This window comes from Osmerus eperlanus, chromosome 12 (genome assembly GCF_963692335.1).
Source record: "Osmerus eperlanus chromosome 12, fOsmEpe2.1, whole genome shotgun sequence".
NCBI lineage: Eukaryota > Metazoa > Chordata > Actinopteri > Osmeriformes > Osmeridae > Osmerus > Osmerus eperlanus.
This window is the reverse complement of record NC_085029.1, coordinates 14,099,001-14,115,748: the sequence shown is the minus strand read 5'-3', so window position 1 is coordinate 14,115,748 and position 16,748 is coordinate 14,099,001. Positions and strand designations below refer to the sequence as shown.

Below are 16,748 nucleotides of genomic sequence, written 5' to 3'. Positions count from 1 at the left end.
TATTTTTTGCAGTATGAATGACCTACGGTCATAATTTATTGACGTTGTTATATTCACCTTTTTTCGACTCTTGTAAAGGACATACATCACACTGCGGCTCACTCAGTGACCCCTCCCACTCTGCATATTAACTCACAAACGTCACAACGTGTACTTCCTGCCATCACTACGCATGTCCAGATTTGAGTATTTGTTTACTTGTGTGATATGTGCGTATGACTTCTTTCCTAACCTAGTTCATAATATTATTTTGCGATTGCGACCAACATCTGCTGCAATGGCAGCCGCAGCACCGAATCCAGAGGACACAAACCGAGGCGGAAACACTGGAAGCAGCACAGCCGGGACGCTCGCGGCGGATGGAGAATCTGAAGAGGCTGAGGAGTTTACGTCGTCGACCCACTGCTCTGAGCTCTCTCGTCGGCAGAACGAGCAGAGGAAGGCCGGTTTGTTCTGTGATGTAACGTTGGCCTTCAGTTGCGGAGCATCCAGTGACACGGTACAAAGTTTTGAACTGTCTGCCCATCGCTCGGTTCTCGCCGCAGCCACAGACTATTTCTCTCCCCTACTGGGAGGACAGTTTTCGGAGTCGCTGTCTGGCCGGGTGAACATGAAAGAATGGAGTTCTGAAACAGGGCCAGACCCAGAGACAGTTGAAAGCGTCATGCAGTTCATATACACAGGAGAAATACGTGTCAGTACTGCCAATGTGCATGAGGTACTGGAACTTGCAGACAGGTAAGCAAAATACACACACCACAAACAAACTTGATGTAATGATTAACCATAATGCATTATTGATTGCGTGTGTGCAACGCAATTTTTCATGATTCAGGTAGAAATTGACAGTATCTTGTTAAGGCTTACTATAGACTTAAGCAATAGAGATATTGTTTGGTTGCTTGGATCAGTTTTTCATATATTGTATTATTTGTGATGATTTTATATATCAGATTCCTGCTGGTGCAGCTGAAGAACTTTTGTGGCGAGTTCCTGAAGAAGAAATTGAGCTTGACCAACTGTGTAGCCGTGCACAGCCTGGCTCACATGTACACTTTGGACCAGCTAGCACTGCGGGCTGCTGACATGATAAGACGCAACTTCCACAAGGTCATCCAGGATGATGAATTCTACACCCTGCCTTTCCACCTGGTCAGGGACTGGTTGTCTGATGCGGAGATCACTGTGGACTCAGAGGAAGTGCTGTTTGAGGCCATTGTCAAATGGGTGCAGCGCAATGGTGAAGAGCGGGATAAATATTTTGAGGAGCTGTTTCGACTCCTCAGACTTCCACAGATCATGCCCACCTACCTGACACGGGTGGTCAAGAAAGAGCCTCTGGTGGGTAATAACGCTGCCTGCTTGCAGCTGGTGTCAGATGCCGTTGAGGGCCATGCCATTCGCTTAGAGAACCTCAAATCAGCGGACCTCGAATTCTGGGCCACCTACATGGCAGCCTTCCAGCCACGCTTCGGACAGAACATGGACGTGATCATGGTGGTCGGGGGAGTGTCCGAGGGCGGTGACTACCTGAGTGAGTGTGTTGGCTACTTTGTGGCTGAGGATCGCTGGGTCAACCTGCCGCACATCCATAATCACCTTGACGGTCATGCTATAGCAGTAACAGACTCCCATGTCTATGTTGCGGGCTCCATGGAACCAGGCTTTGCTAAGACAGTGGAACGCTACAATCCAAACCGCAACACCTGGGAACAGGTGAGCAACTTGACTACCCGCAAGCACTCTTTTGGCCTCACCAGCATCAAGAACATCCTTTACAGCATCGGGGGCCACGGAAACTTCAGTCCGGGGTTCAAGGACGTGAGCGTGTACGAGCCCGAGCAGGACAAGTGGCACAACCTGGAGTCGGCGCCCAAGATCTTACGGGACGTGAAGGCGGTGAGCGTGGAGGACCGCTACGTCTACGTGACGGCACGCACGCCGGTCGACACGGACAACGAGGACGGGCTGAAGACGGTGACCACGCGCTACGACACAGAGAGCCGCCAGTGGCAGGAAGTGGACTCCCTGCCCCTCATCGACAACTACTGCGTCTTCCAGATGGCCGTGGCGCCGACCAATTTCTACCACACGGCCTCCTGCTGCCCCAAGAGCTACGGTGTGCAAGACGAAGCGGCAAGGCAGAAGATCAGTGCCCGCATCTCGGACGACATCCTGGAGAGCCTGCCGCCGGAGGTCACCAGCATCGAGGGCGCTGCCATCTGCTACCTGGGCGATGACGTCTTCATCATCGGCGGCTGGAAGAACAGCGACGATGTCGACAAGCAGTATCGCAAGGAAGCCTACCGGTACTGCGCAGAGAGGAAGCGCTGGCTGCTGCTGCCGCCCATGCCCCAGCCCCGCTGCCGGGCCACCGCCTGCCACGTCCGCATCCCCTACCGCTTCCTGTACGGCTGCCAGCGCTACCCCATGCCCCAGAACCTGGCTCGTCAACGGGATCGCATGCAGCAGATGCAGCAGCTGCACCGGCGCACCCTCACCTTGCGCAGGCAACTGCAGTCGCAGATAGAGTGCTGAATTCCCTTCCATTACCTCTAGAGGGCAGCGTTTCTCACAGCACCAAATTCACATTCTGTGTTTAGCTAGGACTGTGCCCTTTCTGTGCCACCGGTTGTTTTTTGTTTTCAAGTGAAGAAATGTATGGGGTTGAATTTGCTCAGGTCTGTAGGAAGGGAGAGAGACTTTAAATAAAAAATGTTTATAGAATTGTGAATGACCCGACAATGAAAAATGTAAATATTTACATATTTATTCAAATTATGTATCCAATCCAGAATAATTGAGCTTGCTTTTTGGCCTTACATACTTAGATATGCCTTACCTTGATCCTCTTATTCTGTTGTTGGTTTGACAGTTCCATTCCAGCTGAACGTGGATTCATTGGCATTACATTTTTTCACTGTGATGGCCTACATGACTTAATGCTCTTCTTTAATGTTCTCTGAGAACATGCCAGAACATAGTGTGGCCAAACAAGTCCATGTTGCTTCTTTACAGTGAAGGGAATGGGCTTTAGATGATTCTTGTAAATTACATTGTACTGTTAAACAATGTTTTCCAGTAGAGCTGACGGTTGCATTAGCTGATGCAATTCAGGCGTTGTGTACAATTGGTTAGGATCGTTTGCATGTTTGTACCTAATCGGAAACCAAGGGTGGAACTTTTGTGACTAGTACAAGAAATATCTGAACTAGAAGAGTAAATAAGTTAGTGTTATGCCAATGTGTGAAATGGGTATAGGTTTGAGAACTAAGCTTTAATATTTGTCCTCCCCCCCTAACCCAAATACTAAATTCCTTCATGGCCTTCTTTGCACTACATATTTAAAATGATGAATGTGCTACATGATTTATGTGGTTTATCGGTAATATGAATAAAAAATATATTAAAAAATAATAAATAACTCATAGCACATACAATCTAAATCAGCACTAGAAATCAGGATGGAACAAGAAGCACTTAATTTGGAGACGTTATTCTATGTTTGTCTCCCATTTTATGGATATGCTACATGAGAAACCTTAGAATATGTGTTAATGTTCCAAATATCACAGTAATATTTATAACTGTAGCGTGCTGTTATCTTTAGATCTTTAGAGCATGCTGTTTTCTTAACTTATTCTGGAAGGGTGGATACTTTCTCTTTATTTTGTAATATTGGGTCAAATGTGGCTTTTCTTTGGATTCATTACAGAAAGGTAATATTCTGTATCATCATTGCTCACTTGCAAATAGTTGGGTAATTAAACGACTGTAACATAGTGGTACCATTGTTATTTAGAGTAGTTCTGTTGTTCCCAAGTAACGTAACATTCATTGCTGTTGTGTCATTCCCATATGCTAACAAGCATGGCTACCGGCACTTGAACATGTGTTTGTGTTTTGTGTTGAATTACAGTTGGCAGTTGAAGAGCTTACATTACATTTGAAATTGCCACTGATACCAAAATGTGATCCTCTAGCCATTCCATTGACAGGCCAAGCGCAGCTGTAATTAACCCAGTGTACAAAAAGAGCCCAGCCATTGTTTGTATACGAGAGTTAGTAGATTAAATATATTCATTCCTTAATCAATTAAATTGTGTTAAGCCACTGTTGTTTACCATACATGTGGTTACTGTTACATTGTGTGATTGCTGCTCTGTGGCTCCTATTTTTCTTAAAATATTTATCTTGAAGACTAGAGAAACCTATTATTGTGTCCTAAATGGATCTTCAATTGGATGTGCTTGCTCTGAGATTCATGAGCTCTGTAGCTACCACCATTGTCTTTTAATTCACAGTGCTTTACATTCCCCCAAATTAATAAATCTGTGTGGATATATATTTAACTGGGAGATCAGTAGCCTCAATTGAGATCCTTTATTTACATCTACCCTGATTTTACAACACAGGTTACACCATAACTAAACTTAGATTGTATACCAAATGTACATTACATAGTCCAGTATACGATTATATTGTTTGCTGATTTGTAAATGCCATTTGTTGGCCGTTGAACTTGTTTGCTTTCATGGATTGGCAAAATTATACCTCCCTTATTCTTAAGGAGACATTAATTACATTAATCTAAATTAAGTATCAAAACAATGCCCTATTCCTTCTGCTGTCTTATTTGTTCAGTAATGTAAAATATGAAATGACCTTCATGTAAACGTTTTATGAAGCACAGCTTGCTGTAAGTGTTCATCATCTGAAATAAAAAGATATTTCATATATAGCGATAGTATACATTTTATGTTGTGTAAAGATGTAACAAAATGCAGTTATTGAATATTTCAATTCAAGAGTATTTAATATGCAGTTAGTGATTTTCATGTGTGCTTCCTAGGTTTTAGTATAAAATAGTCTCGAGTGGCAAAATTACTATGGAATATGTTAGTTCTTTTTGTTTACGTTTTTTTGAATTTTCTGAAGGTCACTAAGCATCTGGCAGGGTCATTCTGGAGGATCAGTCACACTTTGTGCCCAGAGGCAGGTGTGCTCTCTCCTTCACCACAGACCAGAGGGCTGTCACGTGGGACTATGTAATCTGCTACATTTGGCAGGCCAGGCACCACACAGCAGCTGAGGGCACTCCGAAGTGTAGCCATGTCTTGGGCATCATACCACTCATCCGTCTTATCGTTGTAGCATTCCACGTTGACGGTGGTGTTGAAGCCGTTGAATCCTCCCACAACATAGAGCAGGTTGTCTACCACCTCAATGCCAAAGTTGCTACGTGGGTTGAACATGGAAGGCAAGGCTCGCCAGCTGTTGATAAGTGGGTTGTACACCTCTGCAGTCTTGAGACGGTTTGCACCATTAAAACCTCCAACCTAGTTGGATATGAAAAGTATGAATTTAAATCAATCCCTGTTATTCACAATAAGGAACAGAGCACCATAATCTTTTAAGGTCAACTCATTAATTCGGGTAAAGCACAGCGTTCTATTTTATCACTTTATCTTCAATGTTCAGTCATAAAAAATAAAAAATACACACCCCTCTTATGCCTGCAACCAGTTGTTTGTTCAGCTCTAAAGCCTCCACCTAAGATGTGTGGTGAGACTTACCGCATAGAGTTGATTGTGGTAAACAGCAATCCCAACCCCACTTCGTCGGCAGTTCATGGGTTTAATCAGGGTCCACTGGTTGGTGTTGGGGCAGTAGCTCTCTGCATTGAATAGGCACTCTTCCCCGTTGAAGCCTCCACAAATGTAGACCTGACCCATGAAGTACCCCCATAACATTCAGACATAATTGACAAGTTTTTATAATGAAAGTCGTTAACGGATAGGTGATGTCCCACTTTCTTAGTGAAATGTAATTAGAATAGTCTCCTACAGTCTGTGGTCTCCTGCTTGTACCCACCTGTCCATTGAGTGTGGCAGCGCTGGCGTCACTTCTCCTCATATGCATTGGTGCTATGAGGGTCCATTGGTTGTTTTCAGGGTCATAGCGCTCGACAGAGTTGATTCGCAAACAGCCATCAAAGCCACCCATGGCGTAAATGTATCCATCCAGCACCGCCACACTGACGTAGCATCGCCGCGAGTGCATGGGTGCCACCTGGTGCCAGGTGCGTGTGATGGGGTTGAACTTACGTACGTCGTTGAAGTAGTCCACACTATCAAAGCCGCCGATGCAGTAGACAAAGCCATCGAGGTACACTGTGCCATGGTAAGCCCGAGAGGTATCATTTTGGGCCACCTTTACCCAGCGGTCAGCCTTTGTGTCATATGCCTCAATCACATTGGTTGGACTGCCACCACTCCAGCCCCCGATGGCCAATAGGATGTTGTGGGGAAGGCGAGGGCGGGACATGAGGTTACCAAAGTACACATTGGAGGGTCCATGCATGTTGAGCTCATACAAGGCCTTCAAGCCGTTGAGGACAATGGTTTTGCACTCTAAACTTTCCTTTACAAGAGGGTGATTCCTGATGCTCTCTAGGAAGTTTTCAGGGGTCATCAAAGCCATACGCACCTATATAGATGACACAATAACAAATAGCTTGGTTATCCAAAGATAGTAGAACCGTTGACAAATCCCCTTACACTGTACACATCTTTTCCACACACGTTGAACATGTTGCTTGCTTACTTTCCCACCAATCAAATATTAACCTTAAAAAACACTGTCAGTGAAGTGAATCAAGCATTTCAGGTCTGTATGACCTATGACACTGTCTAAAGAGGAGACTGGCACCTTTGGCAGGAGCACAGGGAGGGAGTTCTTGCGATTTGAGATATCATGAGAGACCCATCGAAGAATGGCCTGGTACACTTGGTCCTCCTGCTTGGCATTGAGGTTGTCTTTCTCGATGAGGTCACAGAGTTGTGCCTGCGACAGCTCCAGAAACTCCTCAGACACTTCGGCGATGTCTTCAAAGTGGTGAAGGGTGAAGAGGAAGGCCTTGCGGCGTAGTTCGGCACAGGAGTAGAAGTCGGCAAACTTGCAGATGCCTATGCAGTTCTCCAGACACAGTTGCGACTCCAGGAATTCGCAGCAGGCCTGCACTATCCCTGTGATGCAGAACTGGTCTGCAGCCTCCAGGAGTCTCTCCACATTGTCCTCAGTGACAGGGAGAGCTCCAGTGTAGGCAAACTCAATAATCAGCCGCATCATCTCAGGAGTGATGCCAGGGATGGTATACACACTCTTCTCTGAGTTGTTCCAGCCACTGGTGAACAGAGCACTGTCGGAAAGTATGTTACATTTCAGTTGTTAGAAAGTGTTAAGACACATTTGATGAAGTATTACATTACAGTATATGGGTACACCACAGAGATAGGTTTGTTGATCAAGACTATAAGTCCTTATTGATCATTAAAACAATGTAACTGATTATTTTATCAACCATTTCTAAATGGACAAAGATTCTTACCGGAAATAGGAGCTGAACGCACACAGGATATTCTTATGTGCTTTGAACTCAATCGCATCAACTTTGATGACCACATCACAGAGCTGCCCCTCCAGCCGTAACTCATTAAAAATATTAAAAGCCACGTTGGTCTTGTCCATATTGCACTTTTTAAATATATTTGAAGTGGTACAGACCTCCACGTTCTTGGCAAGTTTAGTGTGTGCAAAAAGTTTGATGGCATTGGGAGAAGTAGCTGTGTTCCAATTCTCCCCAAGTTCTAGAGTGTCCGTGCATTGATACATCACAATGGCATGTCCATTTCTCTGTGGATGCAAAGCAGTAGTCATGTTGCCACCTTTACCATGGTAACATGGCCAGTTTCTCATTAAAAAAGGTAGAGCTAAATGTCATATTAATGGTGTCTACCGAGCATAAACTGGATCTCTTATTTTTATATTTATTTTACCATTAAAATACCTAAATGAACATAGATACATGTATGACATTTCAGGAATAGTAATGATAATGTTGCAGTTTTTTTTGTGTGTGTTGTTTTTTGCTTTAGCAATCATAGATAGGAACATAAGACACCGGAACCATAGTTTCTAATGTAACTGTTCAAACAGGGACGCTGGAAGTGGTACAACGTTATCTTTAGACCAGTAAACAAAGCTTACTGGGCACCAATGTATCAACGTTTTAGCTATTTTTTTTATATTTATTGTGTATAGGCTACGTACCTTTCACCGCGTTTTATGAAAGTCTATTTTAAGTATTTCACACCTCCTTTTAAAGGCTTACAATGGTAAGTAGGCTAAACACTATCTGTCAGCAGCTAGCAAGATAGCTAAATTGCAAGCTTGCGATATTTCAGTCAAATGATACACTTTAAAATTCTATTTCTAAAACCACATTCTTATGTAAGATTCCACGTAGTCACTGTCCCCTATGCAATGCTTAATGCATAGCGTGAAGAAATGGTTAGTTAGCTAACGTTTCTAGTATAAATTTAGGCTAAAGGGTTATTATTTTAAGGGCAAATTGTTTTCTTGCCTTTATTTAATGATTGTTTTGTGTGTGTTTGAAACTTTCAAAAGAAATTGTTACATTGTTGTTCATTGCACTGTAAATCCAATTTAAACCTCTTTTCTTGGTTTTATGCTCAGTTAAACCACATACCCTGGATTAATATGCCAGTGCGGACTGCCATTGCAATCTGGCACCAGCTGACCAAGTATGAGGTCAGAATTTTCTCTGCTCTTTAGAATGTTGCTGCCTTTAATACATTTCTATATGTGCTTGGACTTAGAATATGTCCAGTTCCATTTGCTTTGAGTTGTTCTTACCTTTCAGATATTATGTTAAATAATTTGTATCATAGTATGTGCACAAAGCAGTGCATTCGCAGCATACATCCGCTTGGCTGTAGTGTCATTTTATAGTAGTTTGAGGTTAAATGAAATCTTGACCTCAGCCTATTTTATAGATCCCTGACTTGGCCAAGTCCTCAGTGCTGATGAGGGACCGTAGCAGAGTTGAAGAGACCATACAGGCCATGCACAGAGCTGGACCCAGCACCCTCCAGGTAGCACAAACCACAATCTGATCCCACACTGTTCTGTATAGATGACATACATTACTCAGTGTTCATCCTGGCCATTCATTTCTATAGGTAAGCTTGTCTCAGCTGCCCTTGACACTTCCTTTATTTGTTCTTTGGCGGGACTAAACACGTCTGGCTAATTTAACACAAACCATAGATTACCAGTTTTCCTTGCCCTAAGATTTAGCTGGTGAAAAACCATCCTGAACTTATCATGTAATATGAGTGAGTGGATGTGTACCATTTGGGTGTAGGTAGGAAACTGTATTCTAAACATGGTTGGGTCTCTACAGGTGATCTCTGACTTTGATATGACATTAACCAGATTTGCTCACAACGGTAGGAGGTGTCCCACCACTCACAGTGAGTACCACAAACCCCGGTCAACGCAGGGTCCCTGAAGAAATAATAGATTGACCTAACATTCTCTTAACATAAAAATGAGTATGCTATTTAAACATCTAACACAATCTTGCAGATATCTTGGATAACAGCTTCATCCTCAGTGAGGACTGTAGGAACCAGGTGAGCTTATGACAATAATGTAATAAAAGGAGTACAGGTCTAAAAAAAACAACATGTTATCTATAGTATTGTTAAAGAAGACGTCTGAATAGCTCTCACACCTCTGTCTGTAGATGAGGGAGTTATTGAACACCTACTACCCTATTGAGATTGATGCTGCCCGCACCGTTAAAGAGAAGCTGCCCCTCATGGTGGAATGGTAGGAGTCTGACAGCACAGTGCAATCACTGCATGCACATACTGTATTCTACATCTAAATGTGTAACACACAGGCAGGTGTCGGTTAACAGGGTTTGTTTACTTTACTGTCCACTGCATGCTGTCTCTACAGGTGGACCAAAGTACACGAGCTGCTTATCCAGCAGAAGATCCGGAAGGACCTGCTGTCCCAGGTTGTGAAAGAGTCTAGCGCCATGCTCAGGTCAGCCCCACCATATCATAATGACTCTCTGCTTACAAGGAGTTGTCCAGACAGTATTGCTAGACTGATTTGTGATACTTTGTGTATATTGTAGCAAGCTTAGAAACAGATGAGTGGCTCCTGATTAGGTAGACAGTTGTGCTTTGCTTAGGAGACAACAATACTACTTACTAACCGAGAGTGAGGTCATGCCGGGAAATATCAAACTGAGGCTTCAACGTATCGACCGAGCGATCAGTAGTTAATACTATTCCTTCTCCTGTGCTGTTGATTTTTCCAGGGAGGGCTACAAGGGGTTCTTTGACCACCTGCAGGAGCTGCATGTGCCTCTGTTGATCTTCTCAGCTGGAGTAGGAGACATCCTGGAGGAGGTGATCAGACAGAACCAGGTCTTCCACCCCAACGTTCACATCATGTCGAACTACATGGATTTTGATGACTGCGTAAGTGCTAGAAACCTTTGATGCAGATCTAATTCATTTGATCACGAAACATGCTAAACAATGGTTTAGCGATGCCAATGGTCTTATTGCCCATGTCAACGTTTTTTTAATCAAATGTCCCAAACTCCACACTACTTAAGGAATCTTTTTCCCCAGTGATGGTCCTTCCTGACCCTGGTTCTTTTCCAGGGAATACTGCAGTCCTTCAAGGGCCAGCTGATTCACACCTTCAACAAGAGGGAGGGTGCCCTCCTCCACACGGCACACTTCCTGGAGCTGAGGGATCGCCCCAACGTGCTGCTGCTGGGGGACTCTCTGGGAGACCTCACCATGGCGGACGGAGTGGCCACTCAGCACATCGTCACTATTGGCTTCCTCAACGACCAGGTGAGGGGACTGGGGACTAGGGACCTGGTTGGGGTCATTTAAACATGCAACCTCCAAGATTCACTTTAAAGGTACCATACACACTTGATGGACTATGGACTGGTAGCTTGCAAAACGGCACGTAATGAACCTGGTGATTACTGGACTTGGTCATTGGCTGCCGTCTTGTTTTTCCCCAGGTGGAGGAGAGGAAGGAGTCTTACATCAACTCCTACGACATTGTCGTGGTGAAGGATGAAACCATGGATGTCCCCAACGCTGTCCTCAACTACATCACCACCGGCAAGTGAGGAAATGGTGTGACAGGTCAAGCATGGATTACTTCCTGTTTGCATAGGGGTGCCCCATTCTTGTGACACCCGTCACAAGAATGGGGCATTCGGCTAGTTCTACACGGTTGCTCCACAACGCTGTATGCTGGAGCACCCTCAATTACCTCAACCAGTTAAAAGCTATATAAAAAAAAGATGTTTACTGTCACTGTATGATTGGAGTCCTACCAACATTTCTTGTAAATCCCAATGTTGGTATCCAGCTATGTTTTTTTAATGCGTTGGTACAGCATCTCTACATCTCTAAGTTCTCAATGGAGAACTTATAGATGAGCTTACCCTTCACTAAAATGCATTTAGTCACAGAAGAACCTCAAAATGTAAGATGTTATTTAATAGGGGTGGGGAATCTTTTGGTACCTCATGATTCGATTCGATTCTTGGGGTCACGATTCGATTTTTAATCACATTTCGATTCAATATATGCTTACATAATTTTTTTTTTTTAAATGTACGATTTTTTCCCCCCACCCTTATTATCTAAATCTATTTCCCAGGACTTAAGGAGTAGGTTTACAACAATGTATCTTTTAGACACTCTGATGGAGTACACAGAGCTTGTGAACCACAATGGTGCACCTTTTTATTTAAACTTTTACCTAGATGCATTTTGGAACTGTGTACATATGTATTTGATACTGTAATTTTGAATGACATATTTTAAAGTTGTGGTTTATCTCTAGGAATTAGGCCACTGTATGTCTGGGAAAGTGACTGCATGGAAGTCATTATGTTGGTATTATCTGCAGCTGCTAGGAAACCATTCCATAATTTTTTTGCACATACCCAGAAATGTTAGTTATGAGAGAAGATACATTTTTATCCCCAAAAAGTTTGAAATTTTCTGTGAAAAAAAAACTTTATTTCTTTAGAAAATCAGGGACAATGAAGGTGCTGTTAGGAAGATTGACTTCTTCAATCTATCACTCTTTAACATAACTTTGTCTTAACATGACCAAACCTTACCATGAAGAATTGTGCTTCTTTAAGAATACTTTCCACAATTTGTGTCAATGGAAATATTAAACAATTCACTTGGTAAAAAGTCTTAATTTGGATGTGGCTTGTGTAGTCTGTCCCTGAGAAAGAGGAAGTGTGTGTGTCGTGTGTGTGTCGTGTCTTCTCATCACAACTCCTCGTGCATTGCGTTCTCCTTGTCCTCCTCCACCTTCAGTTTCAGCTCGTCTGGGGTGATGACTCCATCTTTGTTGCGATCCTGGTTTCTGAACATGTCAGCGATAACTTCATCAGGGTCCGCCCCTGGTTTCATACGACCTTTGCCCTCCGCTACTTGTTTTTTAATGAATTCTCCAAACTTACGGGTTAGAAAGAAGAAGTGGGGAGGGAAGGGAGAATGAGTAGGAATTTATATGAATTGAATCATGTGTCTTCATTACAAGTAAATCTAAACCATACTTTACTTTTATATTACTGTTTTGTTAACAGTGGCCTATCTGCATACAGTAGCTGTCTAACCTACTGTATTTCATCCAGGTTATTGTAGCACCATACCTCCTCCACAGGAACCTTCTCATTATTGTCCATGTCCAGGGCTTTGAAGAGTTCTGCAGGGCTGTCCTCAAGCCACACAAACAGGTAGCCATCTGGCACACCCTTCTGGAGACTCATCAGCTCCAGCTCAAACTGGAGGACAGCACTGCCCGGCACACCAGACGCTGAACCCGGAATAGAACACACTAGTGTCAGCTGCTGATAACAGTTCACGATGAAACAGTCGGGTTGTATCCTAAATGCTATATTTTGACAGTAGTTAATAGCATTGCATCCCAGTTGTTGAAACGGTAAGGTGGATGGGAAGGTTATCACCTCCTTTCTCTCCGTGTCCAAGATGCGGTGGGATGATGACCACCCTCCTCTCTCCTACGCACATGCCCCGCAGACCCTCGTCCAGCCCGTCAATCACCTTGTCCGCTCCCAGCACTGTGTCCTGCATGTTGTCATAGTCACTTCTGACAAGTCAAACATGAATAGAGGAAGGACACTGGTTAGGATAATGAATGCCACCAGGCAAGACTAACCAGCTATATACTTTCTGGATTTAGCTAATGTAGCCGTCTGAATCACAGTTATGCTATTTGAGTTATGCTATTACCATGCTATGCTGGTAGCATGGTATAGAAGGATGACTTGGCTGTGGTCATGTGAGAGTAGGACACAAAAACATCAACATATGGCCTGATGAGATCTGGGCTTACGAGGAGAAGAGGAGTGTGCCGTCCAGCAGGGAGCAGTTGTAGTGGTAGTGGATGAGGTCATTGATGTCGCTGGTCTCGTTGCATACCTCAGGCTTGTGTGTTACCTGGATCTCCACAGAGTCCTTGGGGTTGTGAAAGTCGATGACGTGGATGTCAAAGACCAGCACGGCTGAGCCTGGAATGTCCTGACCTGGACGGACAGAGAAGTGACAAACTTAGCTGTGGACTGGAATACAAAAATAACAATGATCGACAGGTTTTCTAGACAAAGACTAATCAAGAACCCAAGAGAAGTCTGTGGTAATCGGCCTGCATGCATATGCTGAAATGTGTTATTCTAAAACATCTACATCAAATATTCAGGGGCCAGAGATGGACCAGGGCTCTGCACTGCTTCTCACTCACCTGCTCCCTGCTCTCCATAGGCCAGGTGAGGTGGCATGACGATCCTCCTCTTCTCCCCAACACACACACCCTGCAGACCCTTGTCCATGCCTGAGATAACGTAGCCCATCCCAATGTAGGTGTTGTATGTGCTGTTCCTCTGGTAACTGCCAAAAGGAAGAGGAGAGAAAGATTCAACATTCACATTAAAAAACGCCATACACATTTACAGACTAGGATTTAGTAGTAAGATATGTGGAAAGCAATCGGAATGCTGCAACATTAACAAGCTGTCATTAAAACAATAATATTTTAATTTACTTTCCAACATGCTCAGGCACATTTCCACTTTCCATTGCGTGCAGTGCAATGGCATCCTCTTTATGTACATTGCGTGCAAGCACAAGTTCAGAGACCAATACGCTAAGTAGCCTGAAGATACCCTAAGGTGGCATCAATGTAGTCTATAGCAGTGTCCTCACTATCCATATAGGTGTAGTAAATATGTTAATGGTCAAAAACCGGTAAAGGCAAGCACCACCTGCCAAGCTTTGGTCGTCTCACACAGGTGCTTAGGTGCTAGAGAATTTTTGCATCCTAGTCCTTGTGATTTATGTTTTGGTCTTCCTGATCTCCAATTTAGAGAATCTTGACAGTAAACATAAAGAGCAAACATCTTGGCTCGGCCCACCAACCAATGAACAAAGCTTACCTGCTGTCGAATGAGACTCCGTTGAGGAAGCTGCCATTGTAGTGGTAGCGAATATAATCCCCAGCCACAGATTTGCGCGTACAGGACTCAGGCACTTCCTGGTTTTCCACAGTGACATCATCCTTGGGGTTGTACAGATCCACTAACAGGACATCAAACACTAGTGTGGCCTGAGAGGGGATATCTGTGCCTGATGCCAGGGATGAAGACACAAGCAGACACAAATACTCAGTATTGAGTATTGGTTCAAATTCACACTGTATGTGACTTAAGTTTGTTAAGGTAAAGAGGCACTGAACTGTGTGAGTTGGTGCTCTGTTTCTAGGTCTAGAACACAGACAATTTAAAAGCTGCCTGGTCCTTAAAGGACTTCAAACTACCTCTCTAACAATTGGAATGGTTTCCTCTAATGTAATATTTTAAATGTTTTTTGTATTTTTATAAATTATGTTTCCAGCAAGCCTATAGGTCTATTTCTCATGTATAGCTAAATAAAAGTCAACATTCAAATCAGAATTAACTTCTGAAGCAATCGGTTAACCCATTTCCATGTTCCCTCTCCTATACTTACCAAATCCTTTCTCTCCATAGGCCAAGAAAGGTGGGACTACAATATTCCTGATCTCCCCCACGCACATGCCCAGTACACCCTGGTCCATCCCCTTGATCAGCCAGCCCTCACCTACCAGGCCATCTTGGGTCTGTTTCCTGGTGTAGCTGGGTGGGGCTCATACAAGCGCATAATCAACACACACCCATTTCCTCACAAATACCTGGACAGCACAACACAGACAGACAGAAACATGGGCTACCATTTCAGAGGGTTGTGAGAGATTGTGGTGTTCATCATCTGGTTTGTTTCTGTGTGTGCCAAAATAAGTAAATGATGGTTTAGCAGTTCTAGGCTACATAAAATACTTTCACACATACTCTTAAGCCAAAGCCACAATGAGTGCCTGTTTCACAAACTGCATGTTGATACCATTACGGAGTAAATTCTGGCTTCCATTTACCAAAATCACCTGTGGAAAACACATCTAAGATCTACACAAAACTTCTACTAACCCTAACAGTCTACTTTGGATTCCTATTATTTCTGTTGTCTCTCTTACTCTGTCAAGAATCGTCTCACCTGGAGTCAAAGGGGGTGCCATTTAGTAGAGTACCGTTGTAATGGTAGCGCACAAAGTCAGTACGCTTCACTGAGCGCAGGCAGTTCTTGGGTGTGCTGATGGTAAGAGTTGCGACTAGGTCTGCCGTATTCCATATGTCCAGCAGGAGAATGTCAAACACCAAGGTGGTGTCTGGGGGCACCACATCACCTGACAGAAGGGAAATTAATAAAAGTGTAAAAACATTTTTGGCTGGCAAACAATATGATTTACAAATATTTAAACAACCACAGTCATAAAATGCTGTAAATAAATTCTGCTAAGTAAACGACATATGGAAATGTAAATTGTCGCGATATCATGAAGGACGTGGCAATCGGCTACCTGCGCCTTCATTGCCATAGGCAAGATGTGGGGGCACAGTCACTTTTCTGCGCTCGTTGACGCACATGCCCTGGATGCCTTTATCAATGCCAGCGATGAGGCGTCCTGCACCAGTCACACCGACTGTAGGGACTCCTCTTTTATGACTGTGCAGGCCAAACCAGACCATGAGAGGGAGACAAATGCTTAGAGGAGAAAGAGGTAGGCCTACAGAATAATTTGATCAGTCTAAACATGAGGACGAGAAGAGCTAATTAGAACAACATGATTTATCGAAACATTCAGAACAGATGTCCGTGAGGAAGCAAATCAAACCAGCGATAAAACGTGGGCCTACTTTTAAAAAGCGTTCATATAGCAAAGAGAGGCCGAGCTATTTTGGCAAAGGATTAGCAACGCAAAAAAATCCCGAATGCATGTCACAAGAACAACAAAGATGGTGAAAATGTAAATCTTACCTCGAGTCGAATTCTTTTCCATCAAGGAATGTCACATTGTAATGATAACGAACATTATCTCCACTTTTCACTTCTCTAGTACAAACTTCAGGTATGGAATATCTGTCCACGACTACATCTCCGAGCGGACTAGGGTTGCACTGAACATAACACCAAGTATTTAGGAGCAAAACAAATATATACTTTGCAAACATTTTAAATATAAGCTATTTGAATCCTGAAAACGGATTCAATGCACGAACAACTAATCTGTTGGTACGAACTGGCCCTGCATCCGTTTAAGTAAATTGCATTCACACACGCACACACATTCAGTCGTTTCTGTCTAAAGAGGGAGTACAGAGTTTAGACGGCACTTTTCCCAAGGAAGGGGGGGCTCTCCCTCTAGCAAGGAATGTT

At 43.6% G+C, this 16,748-nt stretch overlaps 4 protein-coding genes across 4 annotated transcripts; 2 read left to right on the top strand and 2 right to left on the bottom strand.

The window, feature by feature from the left end:
* Nucleotides 1–170: 170 nt before the first annotated feature.
* On the top strand, nt 171–4,375 carry klhl11 (kelch-like family member 11). The gene is made up of 2 exons (XM_062475021.1): nt 171–738; nt 954–4,375. The coding sequence occupies exons 1-2, from the start codon at nt 173–175 to the stop codon at nt 2,536–2,538; spliced, it is 2,151 nt and encodes a 716-aa protein (XP_062331005.1). The 5' UTR covers nt 171–172; the 3' UTR covers nt 2,539–4,375.
* Nucleotides 4,376–4,729: 354 nt separating this feature from the next.
* LOC134031402 (kelch-like protein 10) lies at nt 4,730–7,665 on the bottom strand. The gene is made up of 5 exons (XM_062475022.1): nt 7,391–7,665; nt 6,712–7,201; nt 5,875–6,489; nt 5,577–5,726; nt 4,730–5,339 (listed from the first exon to the last, which is right to left on the bottom strand). The coding sequence occupies exons 1-5, from the start codon at nt 7,528–7,530 to the stop codon at nt 4,977–4,979; spliced, it is 1,758 nt and encodes a 585-aa protein (XP_062331006.1). The 5' UTR covers nt 7,531–7,665; the 3' UTR covers nt 4,730–4,976.
* Nucleotides 7,666–7,998: 333 nt separating this feature from the next.
* On the top strand, nt 7,999–11,517 carry LOC134031406 (7-methylguanosine phosphate-specific 5'-nucleotidase-like). Its single transcript, XM_062475025.1, has 10 exons — nt 7,999–8,177; nt 8,539–8,613; nt 8,859–8,957; nt 9,269–9,338; nt 9,454–9,500; nt 9,614–9,699; nt 9,832–9,921; nt 10,202–10,364; nt 10,554–10,751; nt 10,931–11,517. The coding sequence occupies exons 1-10, from the start codon at nt 8,175–8,177 to the stop codon at nt 11,039–11,041; spliced, it is 942 nt and encodes a 313-aa protein (XP_062331009.1). The 5' UTR covers nt 7,999–8,174; the 3' UTR covers nt 11,042–11,517.
* Nucleotides 11,518–11,871: 354 nt separating this feature from the next.
* Nucleotides 11,872–16,701, bottom strand: fkbp10b (FKBP prolyl isomerase 10b). Its single transcript, XM_062475023.1, has 10 exons — nt 16,350–16,701; nt 15,892–16,037; nt 15,528–15,717; nt 14,967–15,112; nt 14,396–14,585; nt 13,705–13,850; nt 13,300–13,489; nt 12,911–13,053; nt 12,596–12,759; nt 11,872–12,398 (listed from the first exon to the last, which is right to left on the bottom strand). Exons 1-10 carry the CDS (start codon nt 16,541–16,543, stop codon nt 12,210–12,212), a joined length of 1,698 nt encoding a protein of 565 aa, XP_062331007.1. The 5' UTR covers nt 16,544–16,701; the 3' UTR covers nt 11,872–12,209.
* Between the last annotated feature and the right edge of the window lie 47 nt (nt 16,702–16,748).